At 47.8% G+C, this 14,559-nt stretch overlaps 1 protein-coding gene across 2 annotated transcripts in view; it reads right to left on the minus strand.

Annotated features, from left to right (window-relative positions):
- Smoc2 (SPARC related modular calcium binding 2) overlaps positions 1–14,559 on the minus strand; it is a 126,700-nt gene that overhangs the window by 18,222 nt on the left and 93,919 nt on the right. For both annotated transcript variants that reach the window (XM_021644017.2, XM_060373706.1), the window contains exon 9: positions 11,093–11,175. In XM_021644017.2, the coding sequence (XP_021499692.1) occupies positions 11,093–11,175 (83 nt within the window). The remainder of the gene's footprint in view (positions 1–11,092; positions 11,176–14,559) is intronic.

Genomic DNA, 14,559 nt, shown 5'->3' on the forward strand with positions numbered 1-14,559 from the left:
AGACTCCTTCACCTACACTGTCGTAAACCCAGTGCTTTGGGGAACAGGAATCCAGTTCCATTCTGAGTGAAATGTTGTCACCTCATGCCTCCATGCTTATTCAAATTTATAGGTTATGTTAATAACCTGAAGGATTTTCTGTACCCCCAGAGTTTTATTTGGGAAGCAGCCACTGCATGGGGAAACTGGAAGCTACTGTTTTCCTTTTAATAATGCTTACATCACCACCAGGGCCTCTGTTTCCTCAGTTTAGAAGTGGCACAGCCTGCAGCGTCCTGGCACACGTACCTCACGTCTGCTTCACATCCTGTCCTGGTGCACCTGCTCCAGACAAGAACGGCAGGCTGTGAGTGACAGAGACCTGTACTCTGTTTGGGGGGGGGAGCACCCACAGACCAATCCTGTGCCTGGCTTGGATCACACTGATCAGTCTTGGCGTCGCTGGGCTCCGAATTCTCATCACCCTGTCATCACAGCAGATCCTTCTCCGCGCTCCAGCCAGGAGAACATCACGAGCTGCTGGCTCTGGTGGCTCTGGTGGCTCTGGTGAGAGCCACTGCCCTCCCGTCTGAGGGACTGCATGGTGGCCTAATGTATGCTCCATCTCTGTTGCTTTAAACTTCAGTGGAAGCCTCAGCTAGGGCTCCAGGATTCTAGGCCCACAGGAGTGGACAGCACCCTACAGCAAGGGCCTGTGTGGAGAAATGGCTTAACCCTGTGAAAATGCCAAACTTCTCAGTAAAGGGCACACATTCTATCATGGTAAAAATATGTAGAAGAGAAGTCAACATGCAATAAAAATATGAGGATAGAAAGTCCGGGAGGAAGTAGGAGTTATGTTAATATACAAAAGATGGAGTCAGGTTTGATGTCATCAGCTAAGGCAGGGGAAATGAGCACAATAATTGAACAAGCAGATGATAAAACACACTTCCTGACAGGGTGCAATGGGTCCTCCCTATGTCTGCTTAACCCCTCTTAGTGGGGGGGGGGGGTGAGCTAGAGTCCGGGTGTTGTTGGTTGATCTGATGCGTGTTACTGGCCCTCAATATCTGGTTATACCTGGTTATATACTTGTTTTGTAAACCTGCCTAAGACATACCTGATTGGTTGATTAAAGAGCCTATACCTGGGCAGGGCAGAATGGGGTAGGTGTGGCTAAAGTTCCAGGGCTTTTGGGTTCAGAAGAAAATCATGGGAGAGAAATGGACAGGAAGAAGGGAAGAAGGAGGATACCATGATAGGTTAGCATGGAGAAGAAACCATGTAGGCTGGGAGAAAACACTCCAATCATACTGTGAAAAGACTCAGATGAAAAATACAAGCAAGTATCGTGGGATTATGAGTGGAAGAGCAGATGAGGAGGACTAAGGTAGATGGCGTTGGATGGGGGCTGGGAGATGGACGGTGGGGTCATTGAAACAGTGTAGGCATAGTATGCGCCTGGCCCAAGATAAATGGGGCAATTATAAATCTATTACTTATGATAGTGGGTTAAATAATGCCGCTGTCATAATCTTAGGGCTAATAATAAAACATTAGATAGCTCAGCATTCATTTTCCTACAGCAGTGTATCTATCTATTCAGACTCCTGGAGGGTAAGGGTGTGAGTGGTCTGCGCAGGCTCCAGGCGGTGGGGACAGGCTTGTGTGGGATCTGGGCCCAGTTACTGACCGCTTCTAAAAACCCGGGACTCTCAAGACAGTGCACAAAACCTCACCGCCAGTCAACTGGGCATTTACTACCAAGCTGGAGAGCACACTGTTTACTTTTAATGTGTAAAGAGTGAAGCCCAAAACATAAAACTGCCAGAGGCAAGCTCCAGGGTATAAGGCCCAACGCCTGAGGCATCAAGATGTGGCTGGGCCCAACCCTCGGGGCATACAGTCCTGTTGGGCCACACAACCTCCAGCTAACTCTGCCTTTCCCTGGTAGCCATGTGCCCTAAAGAACATAAGCATGGGGCTCGTTAGAAATTCTCTGGCCTCTGGGGCAGCTTAGCATCTCTAGTGCTCAGCTGCTGAGGAGCCAACCCAGGACAGTCCATGCAGGTTACAGAGCTCCTCTCCACTCTGAGTCCTTACAATCATCCTCCACAATCATCAGAATGATTGTTTTTAAATACAAATGTAATCACTCAGGGAATAATGCAAGTTCCTCAGCACAGCAAGGTCTGAGTCCCGAAGCTTCCAGCCTTTAGCGTCTGTCTGAGGCCTGTAGGTGACCTCTGTCTGCTGCAGACTCCCCAGCAGCTTTTGCTTTAGTAATTAAAAAGGTCGCTACAAGCTCTGGAGCTCCAGTGAAAACAGAGAAGGGTGGTGGGAATCTGAGCCCGCTCCTCCTGGGTACTTCTGAGAAGGACTGAGAACACACTTAGCAGTGTGTGCCAAGACTGCCTTCCAGGAATCTCCACCTCATGCCCGGATTCTGCCAGCTTCCTACAGCCACACCGTCCTCAGAGGTGGAGGAGACATTGTCTTCGCTGGAGGACACACGGGTACTTCCCAGAAACTATCCCACCTGCAGCTGCAGGCGCCAGCTCTTCGTGTCCACTTCTCCCTTTGTGGAGAAGGCTGTGGAGGTGGAGGCTTGAGTGTCAACACCACCGGGAAGGGGCAGGGGCCGTTGGGTTGTAACCCAGCTCCTTGCTGACACTCAGGACCCCATCTACTCTCTACTTCGACTGACTTAGAAGCTATATGGCCTGCCAGATGCTATGCACAGAGGGTGTCGGGCTGGTGCATTCCAGGACACCAACCTATGAAAGAAGAGTTGATGTCTCAAGAATGAAGAGTAATGGCAACAGACAATAGGTCATGGCCAAGGACGGCACAACGGTGGAGCTGGTTATCTCTGTATCCAGTGTCTGCTTTATTCCTCTCATTGCTTCAGAAAGAGTTCCCCATCAGAAAAATTACAGACAAAATCCCTACTGTTGCATCGAATGAGAAACTTGTCTTGCTTTGCCTGAGGAAGGCGGACAGTAGTGGCTGTCACACAAGATAGTGTGAAGTGAGAGTAAGCCTCTCCGCCAAGCACGCTGGAGTGTGCTACAGAGGTGTCCTGATATGACAGACATCACAGGGCCTTCAGGCTGGCAGTCATCTTTGACTTAATGGGACCTTGATGACAAGACATCGGAGTGGGAACTGAGAAAAGCATCATCTGTTGTCTGGGTACAAGGGGATCCCACAGGCTCAAGAAGCTGATTAGATAGGAAAGAGCAAAGAGAAAAGATAGACCCACGGTAAAGCCTGCCAGCAGGAAAATACCCTAAGACAATCATCCCAGGAATTTCTGAAAGCCAATTAGCACCTAAGGGGCAGCATTGTCACCCTGTGTCAAAGAGAGGACTAGGTGTCACTGTAAGACTGCCCTCAGTTTGACAAGTCAGAAGAGAACTAAAAACAAACAAACAAACAAACAACAACAACAAAAGCATGTTGCATGTTCTGAGGAAAAAAAAACTTTCTAGAAATCCCCAGGTCCTGCAATTTACTATTCATCATAAACCACATTTCCTTCCATTTTTGGCTACTCAGGAGTGTCCTTGTCGCTTGTCACACATTTATGCAGGTGGGCATCGAGGTCTTGGACACAAAAAGAACATAACCCGGTTTCTGCTACCAGCAGAGCCTTTTATAGCCTGTTGTGGCCACAGCCCCAGATGCCTGGCCGACAGCACGTTAGGGAGCTGGGTGTTGCCTGTCCTCTCCCCTGGACTTTCTCAGGGACCTGGCTGAGGGACCTGACGCAGGGCTGTTGGGTGTGAGCTGAGCTGTCCTTCTTGTAATGAATCTGGACAAAAGCTTCTAAGAATTTTACCCAAACATACTCAGGTATCAACAGAGATTTTTAACCAATGCCAGGCTCCATTCTCCCAGGTTTTCTAGTTGTTTGTATTATTATTTTCCTCTTCCTTTTGCCTAGGGGCATGGATTGTGGGGTAATGAAGCTATAATCTTGGTGTCCAGGTCCCAGTTCCTGTAGAGCAGAGGTGGTTCTGCCATGTCCTGCACCCTCAAGAGTTTCCAGGTCTCACTTATATACAAGGACACACTCACACACAAAATGTTAGAAAGGAACAACTCACATGGCCAAAGACATTCAGACCATCTCTAGGTTCAAAACATAGGGGCACTGGGGTTGAAAGCCTGATGTCGGAATGTATAAGATAGTTTAGTAGGGGTGGAAAGAAAAACAGGAGATGAAAACTAACAGTGTCTGAGTGGCCTCGCCCAGTGAAGAGAGACAGCAGCCAACCTGACAAGCTAAAAGTGTCTCCTCCCTTCACAGCTGAGTGGCCTGGGGCATGTGGGACTTGAAGGCTGTCACTACTCCCCGGAATCTGAACCATTCCAGAACTGAGACCAACTCAGGAGCCATCCAAGGAAGCTAAATGAGTTAGGGCTGGGGCCTACAATAAAAAGGCAAAAAAAAAAAACAAAAACAAAAACAAAAACAAACAAACAAAACAAACGCAGAGAATGGAACTGGGAGATAACTCAGTCAAAAAACTGTTTGCCTGGCAAGCATGAAGGTTGAGTTCGCTCTCCAGAACCCATGTTAAACAAACAAACAAACAAAACAAAAAATCCAGGTGTGGTGGCACACACGTGCTGGGAAGATGGAGCAAGTGAATCACTAAGACTGGGTGGCCAGGAAGCCCAGTCAAATAGGTGACCTTCAAACCAGTGAGATCCTGTCTCAAAAATCAAGGTGGTCAACACCTGAGGAGTGGGATCCTGAGCCTGCCTAGAGATGCAGGGCCTTTGGGATATCATTCTGCCTGAGCCATCCACTGAGATTCTTTGAACAGATAGATGTATTACAGGGAGCTTTCAGCTTGGTTATGGTTGAGTCTTAACCAATTCATATTAGCCCTGGGAGAAGCCTTGATGCATAACGCAAGCGAAGGACAGAGGACAGCAAGCTGGTCGTTTCTTCCAACAGGGAAGTTCTAGATAAATGGCCTTAATAAAGAGGCAGGAAATATTTGTAATAGAATAAAGATTGTTTAGCCACAGTTAAACATATTTGGTGTTGTCTGAGGACAGTGTGTTCTCGTAAGTTTTCAGAGTGGTCTCTGAGATGCTGCTTACGCTGTTAACTCGTCTGGACGATGCTTTGCTCGGGACTGATAGTGACTTACACTTCCTTCTGCCTCATTTCTTCGTAAACACTGCTCTCACAGCACTGGGGTCAAGTAGCTTCCCACGTAACTGGTGATGCACCTGCCCTGCCAAAGCAATGAACACGCTTCTTCTAGACAACTATGGTGGGGAGCTCTGCGTCAAAAAGCTGGCTCAGGGCCCAGGACCCTTAGGACTCTCTATTGAATGTCCCTCCTGTCCATTTATGTGTCTCTTAGCACGCTTACTTGGTCAAATCCATGGGTATCTTGTGAATGCTATGTTTATTGTATTAAAATGTTGCGAGATAAGAAATCAGATAGATCCCAGTAACTCTCTAGAATATTTAGATGCTTTTTTGAAAGGTGATCATTTTTAAGCATCCTTCCCTGTCAGTGTACCTCAGTACCCGGGGTTTGGCCTCCACAGTGATGGGTAATGTGTTTGAATTCTGCTTCTGCCTCCAGCTCCATGCAATGCTCTGGTCTGAGCCTGCTGCAGTTGGGGACTACGGAGGGGAAAGTGTACCTGTCCCTTGCAGTCCTTCTGCTCTCCCCAGTGTCCCACCATCCTAGCGTGGCTTCTACCCTGCTGTGCAACCTCCCCTCCCCTCCCAACCCTTTTGCTGGCTGAGTCCCACAGTTTATCAGTGTTTTCTACACACCGTGGCATTGCTTCCATGGTTGACAATCCAGGTGAATCACTGATGTGTTACCACAAATCACAGGTAGCTGCTTAGTTGGACCCAGGGTAGAGCTAACCACACCTATCCACATAAGGCTGCTTTTTTGCACTTCAGGATGATGTTCATGTTGGTGACAGCAGAGCCATAGACTGGGAAGGCCCATCAAAGCACAGGATACTGTTAGACGTCCAGTCCCTAAGGTGAAGCTGACACTGCTGCTTATAAAGATGAGGTCTATGGGTAGGCTGATGAGCCTCTCGTGCTCTTTTGTCACTAGGAGCCACCATGGATCTGGTAGCTGGGGGAGGGGTGTCTCCCAGGGGTTTGTCCAAGAAGAAGCAGGGGGAGAAGAAACCATGTTCCTCCTAATGTATGAGAATAGTAAATGCTCTCTTGACAGAATGCCATGAGTTCTCTCTCTCTCTCTGGTGCCCTACCCCTTCCAAACCACCAGCTGCCCAGTGTTTATAGTTCCCATGCATTCAGCTTTCTTAGAACCCTTCGGTGGAAGAAAGTTCCTGTTTTCGTCTAGTAAATGGAGGAAACATCACAGCTCACTCAGGCCCCTGTGGCTTCAGAGCATTGACAAATGCAATCTCTGGCTGGGACTTAATTTATTTCCCCTGCAGGCTGATGATGGAACATGTCTTTCTCTACTTTGTTTATTCTTATTTTTTCATGAACAATTCCCATAATTTCCTCCAAAACTTTCTCTAATTTCTTCTCATTTTCTGAAAGCCAGAATGTAACTATCAACCAAGTGCACTATTTTAATAAAAATTCCATTTGGAACTTTGGTCAAGTAGTACACAGCCTTCCTCCTTCTTTCTTGCCTATCATTTGCCTTCAGCCTCATGTTCATGTCTTATAACTGAGAAAGAAGGAAGGGAGGAAGGAAGGAAGGAAGGAAGGAAGGAAGGAAGGAAGGAAGGAAGGAAGGAAGGGAGGGAGGGGAGAGGACTAAACATGATGTTTGTTCTTTTTTTATCCTAGTGTCCAGGAGGCTCTTTCCTGTAACACACCTGCAAGATGGCATCCAGAATGTCCCCACAGACAAGGCTGTCAAATTGCACCCTGCCCAACCTTTGGCTGCTGTTTCCAGCTCTTTTCCTTGCTGTTTCTATTCCTCAAAACTTAGGGAGAAGGTATGAGGTGAGCCTCTTGACTTGCTGGAACCACAATTGACTTTCCTCATCGAAACCAATTACATTCCCTCTTTTTCCCATGCAGTTGTCTTCTAAAGGTCCATCAATAACATTCTTCTACAAATTTACCTTTACACTCAGCCATGAAGACCAAGAATCAGAAACTAACAACATGGAGATGCGGGTCTCACTTCCAATCCACACCAGGTGAGATGGCACATGTCTGTAATCCCAGAACCCAGGAGGCGAGGCAGGAGGATAGGGAGTTCGAGGTGATCTTTCTTTACATAACAAGTCCAAGGTCAGCATTTATATGAGCCCCTGTCACATATTTCTAATCAATCATAGATAAAGAAGCATAAAGGCACCTTGTTCCCAGCTGACTTGGGTCTGAATTCAGCACATAATCTGACAGGAGAAAGCATGGAAGTTGACAATTATTTTTTGAAAGAGAAACATTGACATCTCTCCCCGTCATGAAATCCTCCGGCTGTGGAAGGAGCTGTCTGCTGTCTGCCCATCCACTTGGCAAGAAAGGTAAACACCAGCCCTTCCATGTGTCATGCAATACCTGGCAAGAGTGCATGGCTTACAGTCTAATTACCTTTGGGAAGGAAACTAAGCTGTGCCTAGGGCGAGGTGAGGATCATTTTCTGCTGCCTCAGAAAGTCATAATTAATTTTGAAGCAATTTAAAATGATGCTAAAATATTGCTTGAAGAAGGCAGAGGGCGGCTTGAGTGTTTGAGTCAAGGGTTGTAATTATGCCTGCAATTGTTGTGGGCTGCCAAGCGGGGAAGATGCTCCTGAACCTCTTCCTCCTTTCACTGGGTAGAAAGAGCTCCGAGGTATAACGAAGTGGCACATTTCCAGGATCAGTTACCCTCCCAACTCTGGAAATGTTTATTCTTTCACAGCCTTATGCCGCAGACAAGACATGTGACTCAGTCGGTAGAATGCTGGCCTAGCATGCACGAGATGCTGCGTTCAGTCCCCAGCGCTGCGTAAATGAAGCAGCGCAGCACATGCTTGTAATTCTAGCACTCGGGAGGTAGAGGCAGGAAGATCAAGAGTTCAAGGGTCACCCTCAACTATATAGTGAGTTATTAGAGGCCAGTGTAGGCTCCGTGAGGCCTATCACAACTAAAAAAAACAAAGACTGAAGAAGAAAGATTGATGTTAATTTAAATCAACAAATGTCTCCCAATGCCAAGTGGCCAAAGGATGGCAAGAGGAAGAGACTCCAGACAGGTCCAGATGGCGAGGCACGGAGAGTGTCCCTGGAAGGTGAGTCCTGGGAGAAGAAGGGAGCACATTTCCAGTGTACATTTCCAATAAGAAACCACATCGAATTCTTCACAAATAGCTCTTTCATCTCAAGAGAGTATGAGGATAGGAGGAGTAGGGTAGGTGGAGGAACAGAACAGGAACATTGTTTAAAATACTCATGAGCTTTTTAAAGATTTTTTTAAATTTTTTTTTAAAATTATGTGCCTGTGTATTTGTGTGTGGGTGTGTGTACAGGCATACAGACACCCTCTAAGGCCTGGAACATCAGATTGCCTTAGAGCTAGAATAATGGTGTTGAAACACAGATGTGAGCACTGGCAATCAAAGCTTGGTCCTCAGCAAGAGTAGTGCCTGCTGTTGACCACGGATCCACCTCTCTAGCCACTCCTCAGTGCAGCATTTTAACTAGGAGTGAAAGAAGATAGATTTGCCAAAGGGGAAAGGACAGCGGCTCTGCGACTTTATGTTTCTATTAACCTGGTTTTCACTTCCCTCAAAGCCATGAGACAACCTGACACAGAAACCTAAAAGGGCTTTGAACAGCCACCTCTCCACATACAGCCCAATACTAAAATGTTGGACTCAAAGCCTGAGTCATCACTTGCTCTCAGCTGCCAAACAGGCAAAGGCTGCAAGCAGTCTTCCCAGCTTGATGTAGGAGATGAAGGCTGCTCAGCCAGAAGGGAAAAAGCCTGTCTTCACAGGAGAAAACTCAACCCTCAGCCTGCATGTCACTTAAAGCTTTACCTACCCAGTGGCTGCTGGGTTATTGTGGAAATAAACTTCTCCTCCTCGCAGAGAAGAGCCTACGTCCTGGAGTTAATTTAGGACTTTCCTGGATTTCTCTCCTAATAAGGATAATAATTTCCAACTAATGAAAGCTATTAAGTGGGCGTGAACAGCACTCTCCCAAACATCTTGGGACTGTAGAGCCGGGTCAGTTGAGGGATGGTGAAGCCCTTTGTGCCTACAAAGTGCAGTGCTTGCCTTGGCTCTACCAGGGACCTCTTCTCCACGTGGACTGCTGGCTCCCTGAGTAACTTCCTCTGACCTTCAGATAAGCCAAACAATGATATCGTGTCACGTTCTCCATAGGGATGACCGCTGGTTTTCACCAAATTACTTACCACTCCAGACTCGGAATCAAGAACAGTCACCTAAAGTGTGAAATCCCACCATGAAAGGAGCAAATGGAAGCCTCACTGGACAGCAGTATATGACATTATAGAGGGGAAAGCCACAGGACTCAGAAGTCATAGGGAACTGTATTAGTAATCCTAAGTCTTGGGTTCCTCAAGGTCGGCACTGGGAACAGAGAACCTAGCGAACTTCTATAGGATAAGGATTAGTCAAATCCAGCAAGCATGTTGCTTTTTAAAACTCATGTTGTCCACTGATTAAAAAGCCTGATGTCAGTTAACATGCTGACATGTGCTACAATCCCAACTCTTGTGAGGTAGAAGCAGGAGGATCAGAAATTCAAGCCCATCTTCAGCTGCACAGGGAGTTGAAAACCAGCAGAGTCTACTTGAGCAATTGCCTCAAAGGAAGATCTGATTTCAGAAATAACATACTTGTGGGAAACTACTCTTTAGGCCAGACAGCCTCTAGGCCGGCTGAGAGGTCTCTAAATCACAGCATCCCTATGCAAAGGTCTCAGGCACGGAGCCTAACCAGATCTGCCCTGACTCTCATCCTCCAGGTCTCAATCCCTGCCCTAAAAAGCAGAAAAATGATCCTGACGATGTTGTCACCTGCGGGTTCCTGAACCTATGGGTGGACAGGGGTGGGAACCAACCAGAAGAAAGCCTTGGTCAAGATCATCAGAACTGGAAGTGAGCTACTACTAACCATGCTGGGAGGAAAGGGTGGCCTAGGCCAGGGGGTGCTCTGCAGTGAGCATGCTCACATGATGCCATTGATCGATATGGAAATACGTGTGCACTGGCCTTCTCTTTTTGCTTATACATAGGAAATATTTTTTTTCTTTCAAAATTACCCTCTTTATCAATAGAGTCCAAACTACGAAGGGAGCATGGAGAATTACTACAATTACTGACCAGAGGAAACCAGACCAATCCTGCCTGGCCTGGAGGACTTTACAGAGTGGCCTGTCAGAGCCTGGAGCCTGACTGAGCATGCGCAGTCTGCATGCGTAGGTGCTAAATGGAAAATAACCAGAGAACAAATCTGTGGGCCTTTTCTCATCATGGTACTTATGACATTGAGTTTACCCGTGACGTCAGTGTAGGACCATCGGCTGAGGCCCTTGATAAACTTGTCAGATATAGACAGGCACTTGTGTGCCTTTGGAGAAAAGCAAACACCCGAGAATCATCTTCCAGCAAAAGCTCTGAGTCACTGTAAGTTTGATTCTACTCTCTGTTTAACCTCAAACAGTCCTTGCAGTTAAGTCCACTTGGTACACAGATGGGCTTGTGTTTGTTAAAGCCAACTGCCAGCTTCGAATGCCAGTTCAATGGAGAGAGTGCGTTCAGGGTGCCCATCGCTCACTGAGTAACTAGAAGCCTTGCAGAACCTCCCAGGAGTTTTGTCACATGGTTCACCTTACAGACACCTCTTTCTTCCCCTTCATGTCTGGCCCTGGGCTGGTGGCCCTTCCACACCGACAAATTTGAGTGAGCTCTAACACCAGCACGTGTCTTACCTGTCTCTTACATAGGCCCCCATGTCTGCTGGGACTCCGGCCCTTAGAGGAGCCAGAAGGCAAAGGGTCCACCAGGCCACAGGGAAGCAGAGGTGTCAGTTTCCTCGACCCACATTACACAAGGTCCTGCGTTGACACAGAGCCGCCTGACCCCCGTGGTCAACGTACTCACCCTGCAGTGGCCGGTTCTTGTACAGGTCCCTGGCCTTCGCTGGGTGAGCTCTGGCTGTGTTGTCACACTTGGGCTGCTCATACCTAGGAGCAGGGATAAGAGAGACAAGAGTGGGGTTGAGACCTTTTGCATATCTAACAAGCTACATACAGCTTTAGCCCAAGAATCTTCCATAAGACCTACCCTTGTATCACAGCCCTGTGATTTAACCCCTTGGTGGCTTGAGCACACATTTCCTAGATCAACTTACATCTACAGTCAACAGGACAAGGAGTTGCAGCTCAACAAACATGGTCAGGCTTGGCCCCTTAATCTAGTTCCAGAGAGAGTCTTGTCTAGTAGTTCCTGAACCATCCATGCCCCTCCCCCATCTTCTACCTTGTGACTTTACACAAAGCAATTTTCATGCTCAGCTGTCTCCTGGAGTGTTTTCAAATGCATGGGGGTGAGCACTGCGGACATGAATGGAGCAAGGATCTGGCCACTTGGCTATCTTCAGAAAGGAGCTAAGGTCTCAGAAAGAACTTGGACCCCACAGTGATGTCATTGAAAGGCTAACTAATTTTCAGTCCTACTCATGGAGCTACAAAAATTTGTCCAGACATTTAAAAAGAAAAGAAAACAGAAAAAAGGAAGGAAGGAAGGAAAGAAGGATGGAAGGAAGGAAGGAAGGAAGGAAGGAGGAAGAAAGGAAGGAGGAAGGAAGGAAGGAAGGAAGGAAGGAAGGAAGGAAGGAAGGAAGGAAGACGCATGCTATGGGTTCTATCTGGTGTTAGTAGAATGCCTCAGAAGGCCTGCCTATGCCTTATTCCTCAGGGTTCTTGCTGCCTGAATGTTTCTGGTCCAAACCCAGAGAACCTCTGATGCTTTTCAACAGCTTCTTGAAACTTCCTTTGCCCCAGGCCTCTGTGAGTGCTGAAGTGAAGTCCTGCACCAGAGACCACAGACTTCTTCCCTCTGTACCATTTACTATCCTCTTACTGTGAGGTCAGGGAAGGGGTCGTCTCAGCAAGGACTAGGTGTGGGGGACTGGTGAGGTCCATCCCAACGAGGTGGGTATCTCATGACAATCTAGCCTATGACTTCTACCATCTGATGGAATGTGTGACCCCATGATCCCAGCCTTCCCTCCCAGCAACCAACAGACTCCAGCCGTCAGCATTGACTGAGGCTCTCTGTTTCCCACAATTATACCCCCTTTGTCCAAGTCTCATTCACTGACCCTACCTTGGAGAGTCCTTCTTAGGGACTGTGGTATGGCACATGGGGGGGAGGGGGAGTGATGCACCAAAGGTGCTCCCTCATGGAGCACTCTGGAGACAAAGGGCCAGGAAGCACTGGTTGGGGAAGGAGAGTGGCAGGTTGGGGTTAATGGGGAGTAGGTACAAATGGAATGCTCTAGAGCCTAGGGCTGCAAATTGCCAGCCATGGAATGGCAAGATTCTACTGGCTCCTCCTCCTCCTCTCCTCCTCCTCCTGGCCACTTCCCTTTCTCCTCACAGAAAGGACTATAAGATTACACTTATTCAGAGTTTCATCATAGAAAATAAAAGAAAGTGAAATTTCTCATTATGACATACTCCTTAAGGTCTTCTGAAATGGGGCATGGTGGCATGCCTGTAGTCCCAGAACTCAGGAAGTAGAGACAAAACCTATGTGGCCAAATTCACACACACATAAACACACAATTTTTAAGACAGCTCAAGGTACCTTTGGCTATGTAATAGATTTGAGGCTAGCCTTGGTTACTTGGGAATTTATCTCACCAAACCAAAGACAATATGATATGCTATAGTATGATATAATAATAATAATAATAATAATAATAATAATAACTGACATCTGATGGAACACCAAATATGACAGCAGGTGCAGGCCAGAGCCATGGCACCATTGTCTTCCTCCTCTGGACAGCAGCTTTGACACCAGAGAAATCAACAGCCTCTTGGCACAAACTTCACATCTTTCTGAAATGCCGAGTCCCAGATGTACCCTGGCAAACAGCTGAACTACCACATCCTTCCCCAAAGCCACTAGCCTATGTTCCAGGCTCAGTGTGAGACAGCCTGGAACATTCACACACAGGGAGGGCAGTGAGAGTGGGGTAGAGAGAGCCCCTACTCACTTGGCTTCTGCTGCCCAGGACATCATCAGACAGCAGCTGAAATTCGTCTGAAGACCATAGGGAATATAGTCGGCCTCCATTTAAATGTCCTGAGTAGCTGGGATTCATTCCAGTTCCCAGGCAGTGCCTGAGGGTTAGGGGTAAGGTAGGGCTGACATCTATGCTACAGTGACCTGTGACCCATAGAAAGGTGAGCATGTGTCTCGGCTCCCAATTGGTGGTATAGAGCCCCAAAGCAGCAGTCACATCATATGTGGCCCGTAATACAGTGCCAGAAAGCTGAGCTGTCTTCCCAGTGTCTGTGTCATTCACACGGCCTGAGAGCCAGGCCATTTGCTGTTCCGTTCCAACTCATTTGATCTCTGCTCTAATGCGGGGCTAAGCTATCTTGAGTCTTACAGTGGTGCTGAAATTTGAATAGCACGTTTAAGTAACTACACGCTGCCCATTTGAGAGAGCATCAAGAAAGGCTTGCCAATGTAGAAACAGTAATCTGGAGCGGTGCTCATGGGTTTACCAAAGTGAAGTTGGCTGTAACAGCCTTTGTTCTTTCAACAACACTTATTTCACATTGCCTGGCTATGGCTGCCCATCAGATACCAGGCTTGCTGCCATGGAGAAGTGCAATTTCATGCCCACATGGCCACATGCACATAGCCACTGTGCAGAGCGCTGAGGTCAGGAACAGAGGCTGTTTCGAGGCAAACGGGGCCAGACTGCAGCACCGGGCAGGTGGACAAGGCCTGAGCCAGTCCTCACAAAGGTGAAAGGAAATTTTGTTGCCAGCACTAATGGAGGAGCTGGCAGTGCGCCTACACGAGGAATCCAATAGCCTGCTCTGAGCCCCTGCTACGACTGGCCCCCAGCCAGGTAGAAATCTGCCCCTCCTCTAGCTTCAGTGTCACCAAGCCTGGCAGGGGGGCCTGGCAGGTGTGCCCTAATTCCATGTAGGCTCACACAAAATATGGTCACAATGCCAATCTGGACCTAAAGGGGCAGAAGAACTGCAATATCTACCACCCCACCTCCTGTCTGCCCTGGAGGGAAGGTCAGCTTGGCAAAGACGGACAGAACAGGCCGTGCTGACTTCCACTCATGTCCACAACAGAAACACATGATTCATGTGTGATACACAAGGACAGAGGATGGCTTATAAATGGCAAACTGTCTGGCATTTGCAGCTTCCCGGTTTCCAGGGCCAAGGAGTCCCTCATGGGAAAGCACGAAAGAAGAGAGGAAAAGCAAATGCCGAGCCCTGTCAAGGGCAAGTCCAAGCCAGGACTTCCATGGTCGCCTGAGCCGATCTTGTCTTGCTCAGTGCTGTGCAAAAGCTGCCAGGTGA

The sequence above is a fragment of the Meriones unguiculatus genome, chromosome 20 (genome assembly GCF_030254825.1).
Source record: "Meriones unguiculatus strain TT.TT164.6M chromosome 20, Bangor_MerUng_6.1, whole genome shotgun sequence".
Taxonomy (NCBI): domain Eukaryota; kingdom Metazoa; phylum Chordata; class Mammalia; order Rodentia; family Muridae; genus Meriones; species Meriones unguiculatus.